General features: G+C 36.3%; 1 protein-coding gene across 1 annotated transcript; it reads right to left on the minus strand.

The window, feature by feature from the left end:
* Window positions 1-345: 345 nt before the first annotated feature.
* Window positions 346-12,193, minus strand: LOC104116209 (uncharacterized). The gene is made up of 15 exons (XM_009627023.4): window positions 11,446-12,193; window positions 11,194-11,249; window positions 9,820-9,878; window positions 9,645-9,716; window positions 8,617-8,700; window positions 7,199-7,306; window positions 6,812-6,874; window positions 6,258-6,392; window positions 5,649-5,714; window positions 3,439-3,594; window positions 2,873-2,950; window positions 2,440-2,478; window positions 2,175-2,257; window positions 1,482-1,554; window positions 346-705 (listed from the first exon to the last, which is right to left on the minus strand). The coding sequence occupies exons 1-15, from the start codon at window positions 12,066-12,068 to the stop codon at window positions 535-537; spliced, it is 1,866 nt and encodes a 621-aa protein (XP_009625318.1). The 5' UTR covers window positions 12,069-12,193; the 3' UTR covers window positions 346-534.
* Between the last annotated feature and the right edge of the window lie 3,662 nt (window positions 12,194-15,855).

A 15,855-nucleotide genomic window follows, 5' to 3' on the forward strand; every position in this document is an offset into this window, starting at 1 on the left:
CCAAGCAACATATGTTTACTTACTTGCATCCGGTATTTACATCATACTAAATAATTAAAGAAAAATATATATTATTCAACCATGATTTGCATCCATTAATTTTTTTGTAAACATGGCGCAAGTAAGTTTTTACCTTTTGTATTTACATAATAAGAGGTTATGGCACTAATCATTCATCAGGTATCTTAATTTTTGACATAATGGCTTTGTGTCGGCGTTTCTCGTTTAACATAGGTTACTTCACTCCTATTCCACCTCCAAGTTGTCTGTGTTTCTGTCGACGCATTGAAAAAATTGAGCGAAACACTTGCTAATGGCATTCAAGATGTGAATGAGCAAAACTACTATTCCAAGGGGCTTGAGATAATTACCTAGTAAATTAGAGGATTAGACAATCTGTCTATGTTCATATACGCAAAATGACACAACTCTGAGCCAAAAACACACAGCATAAAGTCCAACCTAGATAATATACAGTACTGACATCTGCGTAGACTGCATCACCATTTACAAAAACATTCACTATAACCCATCTCAGCGTTTTCTGAACACAATGTTTATCATCTCTTTCAAATTCCTGCAGGCCACTATCTCAGTATCTCCGAGATCTAAAGCTGCCATTGATGTTTCAGCTGATTTGGGAATAATACACTTCTTATATCCCAGCTTCGCCACTGTATTTATCCTTTTGTCCATTCTTGGTACCTAATAATTTTGCAAGGAGAACAAAGAGAAGTGAATCAGAATGGCAGGAAGAGGAAAAGAATATCAGAATATGTCTTGTGCATGGTGAGCAAGTATGGTTAAGCATATACAATCTCCAACTTAATGCCTTTCGAAAACCCATAGGCCTACAGCTGGATGGAGGGGGGCTATAATATTCTTTTTCTCAACTTTGGAAACCAACAACCAACAGGCAACATAATGAATGACCAACTCCAAGCAACAGCACCTATAAGAAGAAGCTACATGGCTTTTGTCAGCCCGGACATTAGAAAGGTGAGATAGGATGCATGAATTATGGTATTTATGTTTGATAACCGAGGAAATGGAAGATCATAAAAGTAGACTCATAAAATTTGGAAAAATAAAAACATCACAAGTGACAAAAGTGCAGTTTTTTCCACCTCATGACTATAAAACAACAAAAGGATAGAGAAAAAAAGGAAAAGGAGAAAATCACAAGAAAGAGGTACGGTAGTTACAAGTAAATCTCAACTGGCTTTTCGAGGTGGAGCCAAAAGCAACATTTATAGTTAGAATCATGTTTTTGCCTATTTGGAAAAATATTGATATCAACTGGCTTATTCGAATTCGAATAAGCTATTATTTAATCTTAATTGCATTGTGTGAGGCCAGATAGCATCCTCAAATTCGAATAAGCCATGTTATCAGGGTGCAAATCCCAAAAATTTCACAAGAAAACAATTAATTTGGGAAGTGTACAGAAAGTAAAAAGGGGAATGGGGCAAGTATAATACCGTACGAATTTCACCACCAAGGCCAATTTCCCCAATGAATGCTATGCCCACAGGAAGAGGGAATTCCAAAAAACTGAAAAGGATACAATGCACATGCTTACAAACATCTACATACTTGACAAGAAATATAAAAATAATTACAAGAATATAAATAAATGCAGAAATCCTCTAGTCCATTTCACATTCTCAAGATTGGACAGCCAAGCCAGGCACACATCGGTTTGCTTTTACTTAAATAGACATTGGTTATGTGTTACAGCTAAGTAAATGTATCTTCCCAGTCACAAGAAGCAATTCCACGCCATCAAGAAAACTGCATGCTTCTTTTTTCTTTTCCTTTCCTCTGTCCATTCACTCCCTCCTTTGTCTTTCACATAGTTTGGTATTAATGTACAGAAAACATCCACAATAATCACATGTTCATTCTGTCGCACTTTATGTGACACTATTTAGCTCAGCACGAAGTTTAAGGTGTCTATTTGACTTCTATGTTATACAAGAAGTAAAACTATAAATACTTTGAAAGTTAGTTACAGGAAAAAACACCACATTAATTTTAAGCTTGATTAACTAAATGAATTTGAATTTTTAAATTATGTAAAGGTTCTGTAAAATAATAATATGAACTGGGAGAGAAAACTATATAGGCGCTGACCTGCGAAGACAGATGACTAATATACATGAAAAATATACCTGCTACAAATTGCCGCTGCTACTGCAAGATCTCCAGCAGTCTCTGACAGGCTAACGCCACTGACAACATTGAGAAAAATTCCCTATAATCAAATAGAACAGGAACCACATCAAGGATCTAAAGAATATGTCAAATTATAAAAGAAAACACAAAGTATACACTGAGAAACCAAATATATATAAAGGAAGATCAAATTGAAAAATATCCTGAGGAGAAGCCATAAAAGGAAGAAAGTATTCTGGGAATGTTCATTAGAATCATTACATTCTCTTGCAGCTTGAGACCAGCTTGCTTTATAAGAACCTGTATACAGTAGTAAAGAAACCAGTTAATTTGCATCTTCAGCATACCTGATCGCCCACAAAAAAAAAAAAAAAGTAGCCCATGGCATCTGAATTATTCAGTTTCAGGAAAAGGACATATCAACGATTTTCAAGAATATTAAATTGGTTTCTATACAGTAGTAAAGAAACCAGTTAATTTGCAATCTTCAGCATATCTGATCCCAAAGAATGTAGCCCATGGCATCTGAATTACTTAGATCAGGAAAGAAAAAAGGAAATATCAACGACTCTCAAGAATTGGCATGTGAACCACAAGTTTCAGCAGTAGATTGAAAGCAACAACTTGATCCCTATTAGAAGAATCTACTAATTTCCTTACGAGCTCATGTAAACTTTGAAGGAGTAATACTCACTGAAATTATCATCTCAGCTCTGCCAGCTTGAACACCATTTACTTGTCTTGAGACAGATGAACCAGCGACACACAATGCCTACATGGATATAGAAATTTATTCAAATGACAATATTTGAGAAAATGTTACATTAGAAGAGCAGATTCATGGGGAAGTAGCAAGGGAGATATTTAGGTTGCTAAAAAACAATAAAACCGCTTAAATCACAAAGCTCTCTTCCTTCCCCTCATCGGTACACCTGTGCAGCTGTCATAGCTTTTGGCAAGAGAAATTGAAAAACGTAGAGAAGACGTTGCACAAGGGATTATCACTGCACCATCTTTTTTCCAGGACCTGACCATTTACCCACTTGACTCTGATGTTTGTCATAGAAATCATCCCATATCTTCGTTATAGCCCTCCATAGGCCTTACCCCATAAGACATGGTAATTTGATCAGTCCTTCACTCACCTTCTTGGGCCATATTTGTCTATAATGAAACTTCTCCACAATGCTTGGTTCTACTTGAGCATAAACTAATAAAGACTTGAGAATGCCCAAAACAAATTATTGCATGAAGACATACCTGAATTTCAATAAGAAAGGCTCGAGATCCATCCATAATTACAGCAACAGCTAATCCAGCCAGAAACTCAGAATCCGATTGCTGCTCACTTAGAAACATTTCACTTGGGTTTGAAACAGCCTGCAAGCCTGATTGCGACATTTCAAATACTCCAAGCTGCAAACAAAAGACACTAGGTTAGCTGATTGCACCAATTTGCAACACAAACAAACATGTCAGAGCACACAATAGGAAAAAATACATAAATCAGAAAAAAAATTAAGAAATCATTATTAGGGATGGTCCAAAACTTTCAGTATGATGTTCCACAGAATCATAACTTGAAAACACTTCCCTGATATGAGAATCCTACAAAGATATAAGCATAATCCAGACTAAAAAGGTTTGGGAAATCCTTTGGCGATTTTACCCTAGAGTAAGTCACGTCTACATATTGACTTTTGACAAATCTTTAACCAACATCAGAAAGGGATAACCATTATCAATCAGAATATGCTGACCAGATAAGAAGGATAACCTTCTTGGAACACCAGTAGCCCAACATCATGAAATGAAGCCGGAAAATCAGACTCCAAATGAAATATGAGCTTGTTTCTGGCAAGACCAGAACATACCTCTAACAGCTACTCGCCTACATCACTAAACATGAATAACATTGTGACTTCCAGCAGTGAAAAGAAACTTGGGACATATAAACCCGAGGAGAAAAGGCTAACGAGTTGAATGTCAAATGCAGCGTTAGTTAAGTAAGATAACTCAAGCAAACAAACACTGCTCAGTCTATAGCGCTTGAGATTAAAAAACCTCAATTATAACTTACTTGTTTTTTAATCTACATATTACCTCTGGGAAGGAGATAATAGAATAAATAGTTTTTTTTTTTTTTTTAATAACTGAGAAATCCTGGAAGGCCAGTGGCGCACGGTTTGAAACTTGGTGGATAAAAGATCTGGCCCTCTACCCTTCTCCGCTTAAATACCGAGCCTTCGTCATCGAACCATGACGTGCGTCTAATCCACACTCACACGATGCGCTTTTACCACTAGACCAAAACCCTGGGGCAATAATAATTGTTTGGTTTAAGAACCAGACAACTTGATTTTGGAAAAAACAAGTCGTCATTAGTTTCCAATAATAGTTAGAAGCCAATGTTTCCTGGGAAAAGGCAATGAGCCTTTTTTCAAAGAGAGAAGAGTGGAACGCATCATTGTCAAGCGGGGGGCCACTGTCTGTTCAGTCACATTTCTGCTTCAACAAATTGCCTTATGACCCCAGAATAATATTTTTCTGCCAGAATAACTTTTTCTTTTGTTTTCCTTCAACAAAGTTTTTACTCAAAAGTATCGTAGCAGCAAAATAAAGATGCTTAGTCATATTTAATCTTATTACTTCTACCCATATGAAGGCCTCCAAAATTGTTTTAGAATTATAGACAGCAGCGAAATATTAGAAAAAATCTACTTGAGCTAGATCCAGATACTCACTTCTTCTTTTTTTTGAGAAGGTAGATACTCACTTTTGTTTTCCAAAAACGTAACCAATACCACTTCTCCCAATATCAAAACATATTCTGATCCATACGCAATCAAAGAAAATGAACATCTATGTAAAAATTCTTTTCAAGTTCAAACATATGTGTCGCATATGTTGTAATAAGTTTGGCACCCTTCCATGTTGGAATAAGTTTGGTACCAAGAGGCGACACAGTTGAGGATGACATTAAAAGTTTTTCACATATTAAATGTGGTGGACCAACCATCTTATGCCAGTTTTTGTAGAAAATATGTTCTATAAAAATACGACAACTAAATACGTTTTCAAATAAAGTGCAAGTAATACAAATCAATTCTCTCCATTTCTTTTAACCCCCCCCCCCCCCCCCCCAAAAAAAAAAAAAATCTCCAAACTTGACAGTAAGAATGAAGCCCTATAACTAAACGATATTCACTACTCCTAGCAGAGAAGCCTGAAAATTCCAAGAAATCAACATTCTAATAAACTCAAAACTAACTCTTTATTAATAAAATAAACTCAAAACTAGTTAATTGACGCATAGATCCTCCATTAAGTTGCCCCTTATCTTCTCCCTCTTCAAACAATGAAGGGGATGCTCTGTCCCACCAGACTAGCACTAAAATCATATAGAGCATTTCAACGAAAACAAAAGAAAAAGAAAAAGGAGAAGGGGGAGAGAGAAAGCATCTGAATACCTCATCTGTGGATCCAAATCGATTCTTTACTGAACGAAGTAAACGATGAGATGAATACTTCTCTCCCTGCAATTTCAGGGTTTGAACCCGGGCATTGATGAGAAAAGGATATGGAATAATACAAAAAAAAAAAAGAATAAGAACCTCCTAAAGCAAAAAATGCACAGAGAAAATTGTTCTTCTACGAAGGATGTCTAGTGCTCGGTCTGGAAGAACTGACTCCAAACACATTAGATTCTAAATGCAGCCAAAAGAAAATATGCACAGACATGATACATTACTATCTCAAATGAGTAAAACGGCCATACAGAGAAGCCAAAGAAGCCATACAAATTATAAAGGATATGCCCACATGTTCAGGGGCTCTGAATAAATTGACCAAGCACAAAAATAGCATTCTACAAATTATCACTAAAAAGAAACATGCACTTTACGATACAGCATCTCTAGCATAAGCACAATGGTTTACCTTCACTGTAAAAAGCCATATCAAAACCTCTTTTTCCTCTTTGAGATAAACAAAGGCCACAAAAAAACATGTGTACTTGCATGGCAAATAACAACACAGGAGGAGATACTACTCAAAACTGAAATTCAGACAGTACTTACTTCCATATAAAGAACAACATCAACTATGTGTTCCAAGACGCGAACAGTACTTACTTCCATATAAAGAACAACATCAACTATGTGTTCCAAGACGCGAGGCCCAGCTATTTCTCCAGATTTAGTCACATGTCCAATCTGAAGATTCCCGAGTTTAATATCAGATCAACAGATAAATAACTGGCAAAGAGAAGGAAAGAAAATTTCTATAAAACCAGACAAAGATTCTGGCAGCTGAAAGCATATGAATTCTAGTTACGCATAAGTTCATAACAGAAAAAGAAAATTTCTCCATCAAGAACAATATATCCTCTGATAAGTTCGAATGACAAATAAAGGTGAAACTCCTCTTATTAATTTTACCTCCGTAGTTTTCTTTTAAATCAATTGAAAGAATTTAATTTGCTTTTTGCAAAGGAGGAGAGGACAAGAGGGTAATTAAATAAAGCCATCCAAAGTACAAAAAAAGATGAACAACCTTGAATTAAATTACTGCAAGAAATTTAATCAACCAGATGTATTTAAGTTAAAGCACAACGTTAATAGTCCACCCTCACCAGAAACACAGGGATATTGGTCTTCTTGGCAAATCGCAGCAATGCTTCTGTGCATTCTTTTACCTGTCAAGAATGAATCAGTATCAAGTATAATGACTCAACACTGTTTTGACAAGCAACTAAATGGTTGTCTATTTCATTATTTACAAAATAGTAAACCAGAGCTTTATCAAGTCATCCTTAAGAGACAGATTCTATCCTGAAAATTCTGGTAGAACAGCTGCCTTGAGACAAAAAGACTTATTTATAGGAAACTCCCTCACATGAAAGCTATTAATAACAAATGAATAGAGAGCAACCCTTCCCATTCAAATGGATAAAAAACTTGGATGAACTCTCAATTAAAATTTACTATGACAAAAGAAAGCATAGCACAAAACAGTGAACCTGCGATAGACCTCCTGCACTTCCAGTTACTCCTCTCAGATAAACTGTCTGGATGGAATCAATTATCAAAGCTCGCAGTGAGAGGGTTTGGGCCTTCTCCAGAATATCCTGAATAAAGACAGCAACATGGGATAAAACACAAACGCATCAGATGTATTCACTTTAAGCATATGTTCAGTATTATATCTCAGTCTGCAACCTTCAAGTAGTCCAGGTTATTTTTTGAACAAATGCGCGAAGGACCTAGCTTTTCACAAGAGAAGACGAAGCACACAAACTAATACAAAGATATTTTTTATCATTGACATAGTTTAACCGACCTACATTTCATTAAGTGAACTTTTTTTATCTGCGACATTTACACATTATTCTTACAACAAATTGCATTTTTAAAGATTAAAAAGATAAAAATATCGATCTATTCTCTTCTTTCAGTTAGATGTAGAAATTTCGGCTAAACGTCGGTAACAACTAAGAATATCAGAAGTTTGTTCAAAAAATATAATAAAAGTACAACTACTAAGATATTTTGGTAAATACATGCAAGGTAATATACTCCCAACTTTATGTTCTAGGGTAGGCAAAATCAGTTTGTCTCCAACTGAACAAAGACTGCAATAACAAAGAGATAGTGGATGATTTATGTGATGAAGTATCTAGGATGATTCCTAAATTCAAGCTTTTTAATTACTATGAGCCTTAAAAGAATACTAAAGGCCTATAAGGTGAAGTGCTTGCATAGTATAACAAAGAGATATGAGGAAATCACTAGCAAGGAAAACATGGTTTGTGTTCTCATTAAGACCTGCAATTGTTATTCAAAGCCTCTGCAATAATAAAAGGGTAACTATGTACATAGCTGAACAATGCACATTAATCAAACTGAATTCTTAGAACCACTAATCAGTTCCCATCTAAAGGTTCAACTTAGAATCTTCTTCTTCTCATATCTTCTGCTGTCTACCCTGCATGTTTATGCTAATTAACCTAGCACCCAAGTTTGCATTGTCGAAGTCAGGCTAGTTGTCTAAGGCTCAACTTGCTACGCTTTCGAAGGGAAAAGGGGCGGGAAGGGCCTCATACTTCATATTGTAAACAGCATGTGAACACAAGCCAATGGGAAAGATTATGCAACACCTTAAGAACAAAACCTATTTTTAAGAAACACTGTTTTCTCAAATCAGCTCTATTCATATTTCACTGATTAATAACCTTCCAAAAATTTTAAAGATAGAGGTCATTCAATTGGCAGCCACAACCAGTTGTACTAACTCTAGGCATAGTTGTCGGCCAGTTTAAGAATATTAGTCAACAATTAATACGAACAACACATTAAAACAGATTAATCATGCTAAACGAAATTGACATTCATAATAATTGAAACGAAATTGACATTCATAATAATTGAAAGGGTTAACCTCAATATCTGTACTTGCATAAAGAAATAATTCATCTGTCCCGATTCTCATCCGATCAGCTCTGTTTCCAATTTGTTCAACACTCTGCCATGAAGAAGACTCAAGACAGGACGTTACCAACATTTTTCATGAGCATAAAATTGCATGCAAGAAAAAAAAAAGACTATTTAAACAAGAAAGCTAGGATAAAAATTTGGAAAAGTTTACAAGCCATCGACATTTCCCCTATTTTGTTTCCATGCATTACAAAGCCAAAACACAAGCATAATTTTCCAAAATTGAAACCATGTAGATCTTTATACACTCCCTTTGTCCAAATTTATGTGGTCTAGACATGGAGCTTCAGAAAGAAAGAAAGATTTTTGAAACTTGTAGTCTAAAACAAGCCATACACATTTGTGTGGCTACAAATCATCTCACAAAGAGCAAAATGGTAAGTTAAAGTTAAGTTGTTTCTAAATATAGAAAGGTATCATTCTTTTTTTAACAAAAAAAAAAGAAAAGTGTGCCCCATAAAATGGAACAGAGGGAATAATTGCTATTCACTTTCCCGTTTTCCAGTTAAACCAATCACTTTTCCTTCGTAGACATGTTTCTCAGTCAAGTAACCATATGCTCAACCTGCATGAGAATCAGCTACCTCACTGAAAAGGTGAATATGGTAAAGCTACAGAAGTGATTTATGCATCAACGAAGATATTACTAACAACAGTTACTCAGAACCAGCCCAATCAAAACTCAATTGACAATTGTAACTACAATGGCAGTTACAGATAGCACCTAAGCCTTCATATACCATCAAGTTTATCTATAGACATACAATATATGTCATTTATCAAAAAGAGAATCTGTTATGACAAAGTAAGCTTTTAAATTGGTTTATGTTTTGCCAATGACAGGAATAGGTTCTATGTTGGAGTATATCTACATTCATGCCCATGGTAGAATTTCAGTTTTAGCAAATACAGCGCCATTTTAAGCTGTAAAAGCAAAAAGGCACTGCTCAATTAGGAATTATAAACACCCACCTCTTCACCAGACACATAGAGAACAGGTGCTGGTCCCCCCATATCACACCCCTCTGCAACTATGGCTGCGATCTTGCAATAGAGAGTAACATAGTCAAAGTGATTGGAGAATATTAGATAACTTCAAATGATATGACTTAGAACCAAAAATTTATGTCTGCACACAGCATCATACCTGTAACAATAGCGTGCTCTTGCCAACACCCGGATCACCGCCAACTAAGACTAAGCAGCCTGCAACATAGGGAAAAAAAAAAAGAAAGAATCAGTCCGTATTGAGAAGGTAGAAACCAAATAGCTCCCAAATAAATTAAAGTCAAAATGCTCCACGAAAACAATGGGGATAATTCTTAAACAGTGAGAAGCAGAGACCAAAGACGGCCTAGAGAGTGACTGTACATATAGCAGCAATTATTTATCTGCAGGCACATATTATTTTGGTTGAGGCTCCTAGTCCATCTGTGGCAAGTTCAATGCATATCCTTTTACACTGCTCACCACAACAAATACAGTAAAAGCAAAATACAGAATGAACAACTTCTGGAAGCTTGCATTTTCTTTTTTTATTTGCAGGTGGATAACTTTGAGTGCTATACAGAAAACATTCAGGCTTCTCAAGAAATTTCAAGGTTAAAGTGAACATGTTACACGTTAGTAACATGATCTCATTAATAACAGAGTAGTAGGCAGGCTACATTACTTAAGTTATTTTTGGAATTTTTCGCGGAATAGTATAGATATTTGGGTATACCTGTCTAATGCAGTACTGCTGTCAAACTAGAGATGGAACTTGGGTAATGAAGGTTGTTACCATCAGTACTTGGGCTTCTCCTTGAATTCTATGATACAGATGTAACCATACGGTGTTGTGCCCACTGAATAAAGGAGTCATCAATTAATTGCGCACTTCCTTTTTTGATAAGGCTAATTTTAATTCTATATTTTTCTTTTCCTCCTTATTCCAAATTAGCAAGTCGAGCCCTAAAAACCACCCCATTTCTAAGCACTTAACATAAATCATTATAAGTCAAGAATTTCCTCAACTATAGTGCCTCAACCCTAAACATGTGGGTGAGTTCTCCTCCTTCGTTATAATTTAGCTTCAGCCAGTTTCTACCAGGATGCATACTGACAGATACAATAACAAACTCAGTGAAATCCCATAAGTTGGGCGGGATGCATACTGACAGATGTTTGATTAAATTGAAAAAGTTTACTTCACTATCCACAAAGCGTCAAAATGACAACAAACATTAGGAAAACCTGCAGCCAAACTACTAGCAGTAGACATATAGCCAAAATTTAGTGACACTAGAAGGAACCGCTTTAAATGATTTCCTAAATAAGAACTTGTTCTGAATAGATTTTAACACATTCCGCACTTCAAACATTCTGTGAAACCTGATCTCTTTTTTTTTTGGGTTAATTTTTATAAACCTGAACTATCTTTATGAAATTTTTTGACTGAATACATTTTGAATTTTTTCAGTTGAGATTGCGAGTCATAATGAACTTCATGTATAAAAATAGGGACAAAACAAGGCAGTACCCGGCACAAGACCACCACCAAGTACTCTTCCAACTTCAGCTCCAAAGAGGCCAGACCTATACAAGTACAGTATTTCGAAGTGTTCATTGACATTTTGCAACCATCTTCACATATTAATGTCAAAGTCAAAAAGGCATACTCATATAAAGATATGAACTAGATAAAGACAAGCAACATTCATTTTTTTTATATTATTATGAAATTCAAAGTTCCACTTAGATCAAATTCATTTATGACTGCCACTTTACTTACAGAGGGATTCGCCAATTTAATTGATTGATCCCTTTATTTACATCCGTCAATTTCGTAGGCATGGCTTTAACAGACTGATGAGGCAGCCACGACCTTGTCACATTCTCAGTGACCTCAAACCCACTCGTAGGACGCTCTATCCCTTCCGAAAATCGCTTCATTGTATTAACACCATTACACTGCTTACAAATCCCCCACCATTGCCCATCATCATAACCACAATCACTACACACCCACACTGTTTTACTACTCTTCCCACCCTTCCCCTTTTTCTTGGTACCATTCCCTAGAACTTCATAAACCCTAGTCTTTACACCGTTGGAATAATTTCCATTTACTGCAGTCGAGTTAGACTCTGTTTGCGGGGTGTGTTCGTCACTAGGGTTTTTTTGACTTGTTGAAGGGGCAGCCCAGCCTTGTACGGCGGCGTCGGTGAGAGAGGTAGACTCTTTAGGAATTTGTTGACGGGGAGTTGATCGGAACTGGCGGGATTGTTTAGGGTATTGGGAGGAATTGCATAGAATGGTGAAACGGAGGGATGAGAGGGGGGGTTTTGGAGGGAGATTGAAAAGGTGTTTTTGGAAGTGGAGGGCTCTCAGTGCTTGCATGTCTGCTACTTGCATTAAAGAGAAAGAGGGCGCTGGGATTTTTATAGGCGCAAAATTTGAACAGACCGCTCCCCCTGTCCGATAAACGGTCGGAAATGGAAACCTTTCTTTTTCCCGGGGTCCGAAACGGAAACTCACCCCTCTTGGCTCTTATATCAACACAATTGCAATTAATTACTCACACGCTTCGCTTTTATTTGATATCTTTACTAAAAATATATTTTTACTTTTACTTATTTATTTTAGTAAATCAAAATAAAAATAAAAATAAAAATTTATTTTACCTTTACCGCTAATTACTAATTTTCAAAATTATTTTTTAAAACTTTTTTATCATTATTAGAAGTTATAAGATAAAATATATACTATAATAATTATATTTCTGGAGCGTGAAAAATTCAAAATGGAGTAAAGGGAGTGAGTACTTCCTAATCGCCGACTTGTTAGGAATAGTTGTACCCGTTTTACATAATGAATTTAACTTAGAAGTATACTTTAAATAGTGTAAAGAATTTTTTATCCAATTAAAATAATTTAATAATATGTTGTGACAGGTAGTGTCTTCTTTTATAGTAGATAACAAATACAATCTATTACGGTTAGTGGCCAAGCGAAAACTCTCCAAAAGTGTCAGAATTGAAAAAAGTAAAAAAATCTTCTGATAGAGCACCATCTATCATGAGATTTTTTTATTTTTTTCAATTCTGAACACTCTTAGATATATATATATATTACTTATAATTATAATTTATTTGACTTTTTCACATTATTAATGCATAAAAATTAGACTATTACATAAACTTTAAACAAATTAATTAACGTATACCTTTCCTAAAAAACACTTGCATGTATTGTACAAAATGCATTATTTTGCACTTCTCAAGAGGTAAACAAATTAATACTGGTATACTTATTAATTTCTAAAATGTATATTCATTGGAGATAATTAATTTGGTGTCTTTACTCATTAATAATAACAGTTAAGCATTTCAGTCCCTTCACTATGAAAAAGATTTTAATAATCGTGGAAGAAAAAATAATAAAAGAAATTGATAAACAAGAAATTAAAACCTGAAGACATATAAAATCTCTCTATATATAGAGAGAGAGAGAATGAGCACACAGGAAGTCAACATACCTGCTTGGCATGGCTGAGGGTATTGCAATAATTTCATGAAAATTGAGCAACATGATTGGCCGAAAAGCAATTTTACTGTAGTTATAACATAAATTATTCAGTGCCTTGACGAAACTACCCTCGGCTGTCAAACCTCCTTGTTCCCGAAAGGATAGGGGATAGGGGAGTTTTTCCAATTAAAGTGACAATATTCGAAATGGGATTATTTATTCGATTAGAGTCGCCACTTGGAATAAGTTATGGTGTCCCAAGTCACCAGTTTATTTTAAATCCCAAATCGAGAAAATTTGACTCTATTTATGGTCTGCGAACACAGAAGACCGGGTAAAGAATTTTGTTAACCCGGGAGAAGGTGTGAGGCACTCCCGAGTTCCGTGGTTTTAGCACGGTCGCTCAACTATTAATAATTGGCCTAATTATCTGATTTAATACATGTTTTAAAACCTAATGTGCATTTTTATCTTCTAAAACGCATTTAATTATTTATGGAATTATTTCCGGAACAAGTCACGATGTCGTACACTTGTCGTTTTGGCAAAAGTCGCAAACCGCGCCACATGAAATGCACCCACGATTGACGACATGCTTATTTTTATTATCATTTGAAGTTACGGTCAAGTCGCGTGAAACGCGCACTTGAGTTGGGATTCATGTATCGTGACCATGCAACGGGAACCGTACCCATAGTCACGATGATTTATTAATCGCGTCAAAAGCAAACTGGCGTATTTAAATTATTTTCCTAAGATCTAAACTTTGAGATTATTGCAGAGGCACATATTATGGAAATGGAGTTGTTTGAAAGTCAAGAAATATTTTATTTACTTAGAGTATTGACAAGTTATTTACACTTAGAAAATTTTATAACTTACTACTCAATCTTTGAAATTACAAGGCATTTATCTATTATGGAAAAAGTGGGCTAGCTTTATCCTAAAAAAAGACATGGTCTAGCAAGGTTCATTTGACCCAATTCTATTAAAAGTATCATGATAAAAATCAATCCAAAACCAGGATAATGGGTTGTGCACTTAAAATCTAGTGAATTGAATCCAGCCCCAAAGTTGCCCGTTAAACTCTAAGAAAATCTTTGAAAGTAATCATCTGACCTTAGTTCCTTCATATCATTATTTTATAGCTCCTAAGATAAATCTAACCAGTTCGGGTTCATGCCGGGTCGTTCGACTACAGAAGCTATACACCTTGTTAGAAGGTTGGTGGAACTATACAGAGAGAGGAAGAAGGATCTGCACATGGTGTTTATTGACCTAGAGAAAACGTATGACAAAGTTCCTAGAGAAATTCTCTGGAGATACCTGGAGGCAAAAGGTGTGTCGGTTCCATACATTATGGCGATTAAGGACATGTATGATGGGGCTAAGACTCGGGTTAGGACAGTAGGAGGCGACTCTGAGCATTTTCCAGTTGTGATGGGGTTACACCAAGGTTCTGCGCTCAGTCCGTTCTTATTCGCCCTGGTGATGGACGCGTTAACACACCATACTCAAGGGGATGTGTCATGGTGCATGCTATTCGCCGATGACATAGTTCTGATTGATGAGTCGCGAGCCGGGGTTAACGAGAGGCTGAAGGTTTGGAGACAAGCTCTTGATTCTAAGGGTTTCAAGCTGAGCAGAACGAAGACGGAATACCTAGAGTGTAAGTTCAGCGCTGATCTAGGGGAAGTGGGCGTGGATGTGAGGCTTGATTTGCAGGTCATCCCGAGAAGAGGCAGCTTCAAGTATCTTAGTTCGGTTATCCAGGAGGGAGGAGAGATCGATGAGGATGTCACACACCGTATTGGGGTAGGATGGATGAAGTGAAAGTTAGCATCTGGAGTCCTGTGCGACAAGAGAGTGCCACCGATACTCAAAGGTAAGTTTTATAAAGCGGTGGTTAGACCGGCCATGATATATGGGGCTGAGTGTTGGCCCGTTAAGAACTCACATATCCAGAAGATGAAAGTAGCAGAAATGAGGATGTTGCGGTGGATGTGCGGACACACTAAGATAGATAAGATTGGGAATGATGATATTCGGGAGAAGGTGCATGTGGCTCATATTGATGACAAGATGCGGGAAGCGAGGCTTAAATAGTTCGGACATGTTCAGAGGAGAAGCCTAGATGCTCCGGTACGGAGGTGTGAGCAGTTGGTTGTGGAGGGCACCAGAAGAGGTAGATGGCGGCCTAAGAAGTATTGGGGAGAGGTGATCAGGTAGGATATGGCGAGACTCCAGATTTCTGAGGACATGACACTAGATAGGAAGATGTGGAGGTCGAGTATTAGGGTTGTAAGTTAGGAGGTAGTTGAGTCGTGCCTTACTTCGTACTATTGTAGGACTAGTCATGTAGGGTTTTTGTGTGAGATAGCTAGTGGCAATGTTGTGGATTACTATTTCGCTTTTCAATGCATGTCTTATTTACTAGCTATCACTTTTTCTTTGCATCTTTCTTCTAGATTTCATGGTGTTCCTATTGTTCTTATGATTGTCGTGGTGATACTAATATTTACTAATATTATCTCCTTTTGCTTTTTATCCTTTTTCTGGATTTCATGGTGTTTCTATTTATCATATGATTGTTGTTGTGATACTAATATTGTCTCCTTTTTGTCCTTTTGTATTTTTATTTCTTTTTGAGCCGAGGATCTTTCGAAAATAGCCT

Source organism: Nicotiana tomentosiformis, chromosome 3 (genome assembly GCF_000390325.3).
Source record: "Nicotiana tomentosiformis chromosome 3, ASM39032v3, whole genome shotgun sequence".
NCBI lineage: Eukaryota > Viridiplantae > Streptophyta > Magnoliopsida > Solanales > Solanaceae > Nicotiana > Nicotiana tomentosiformis.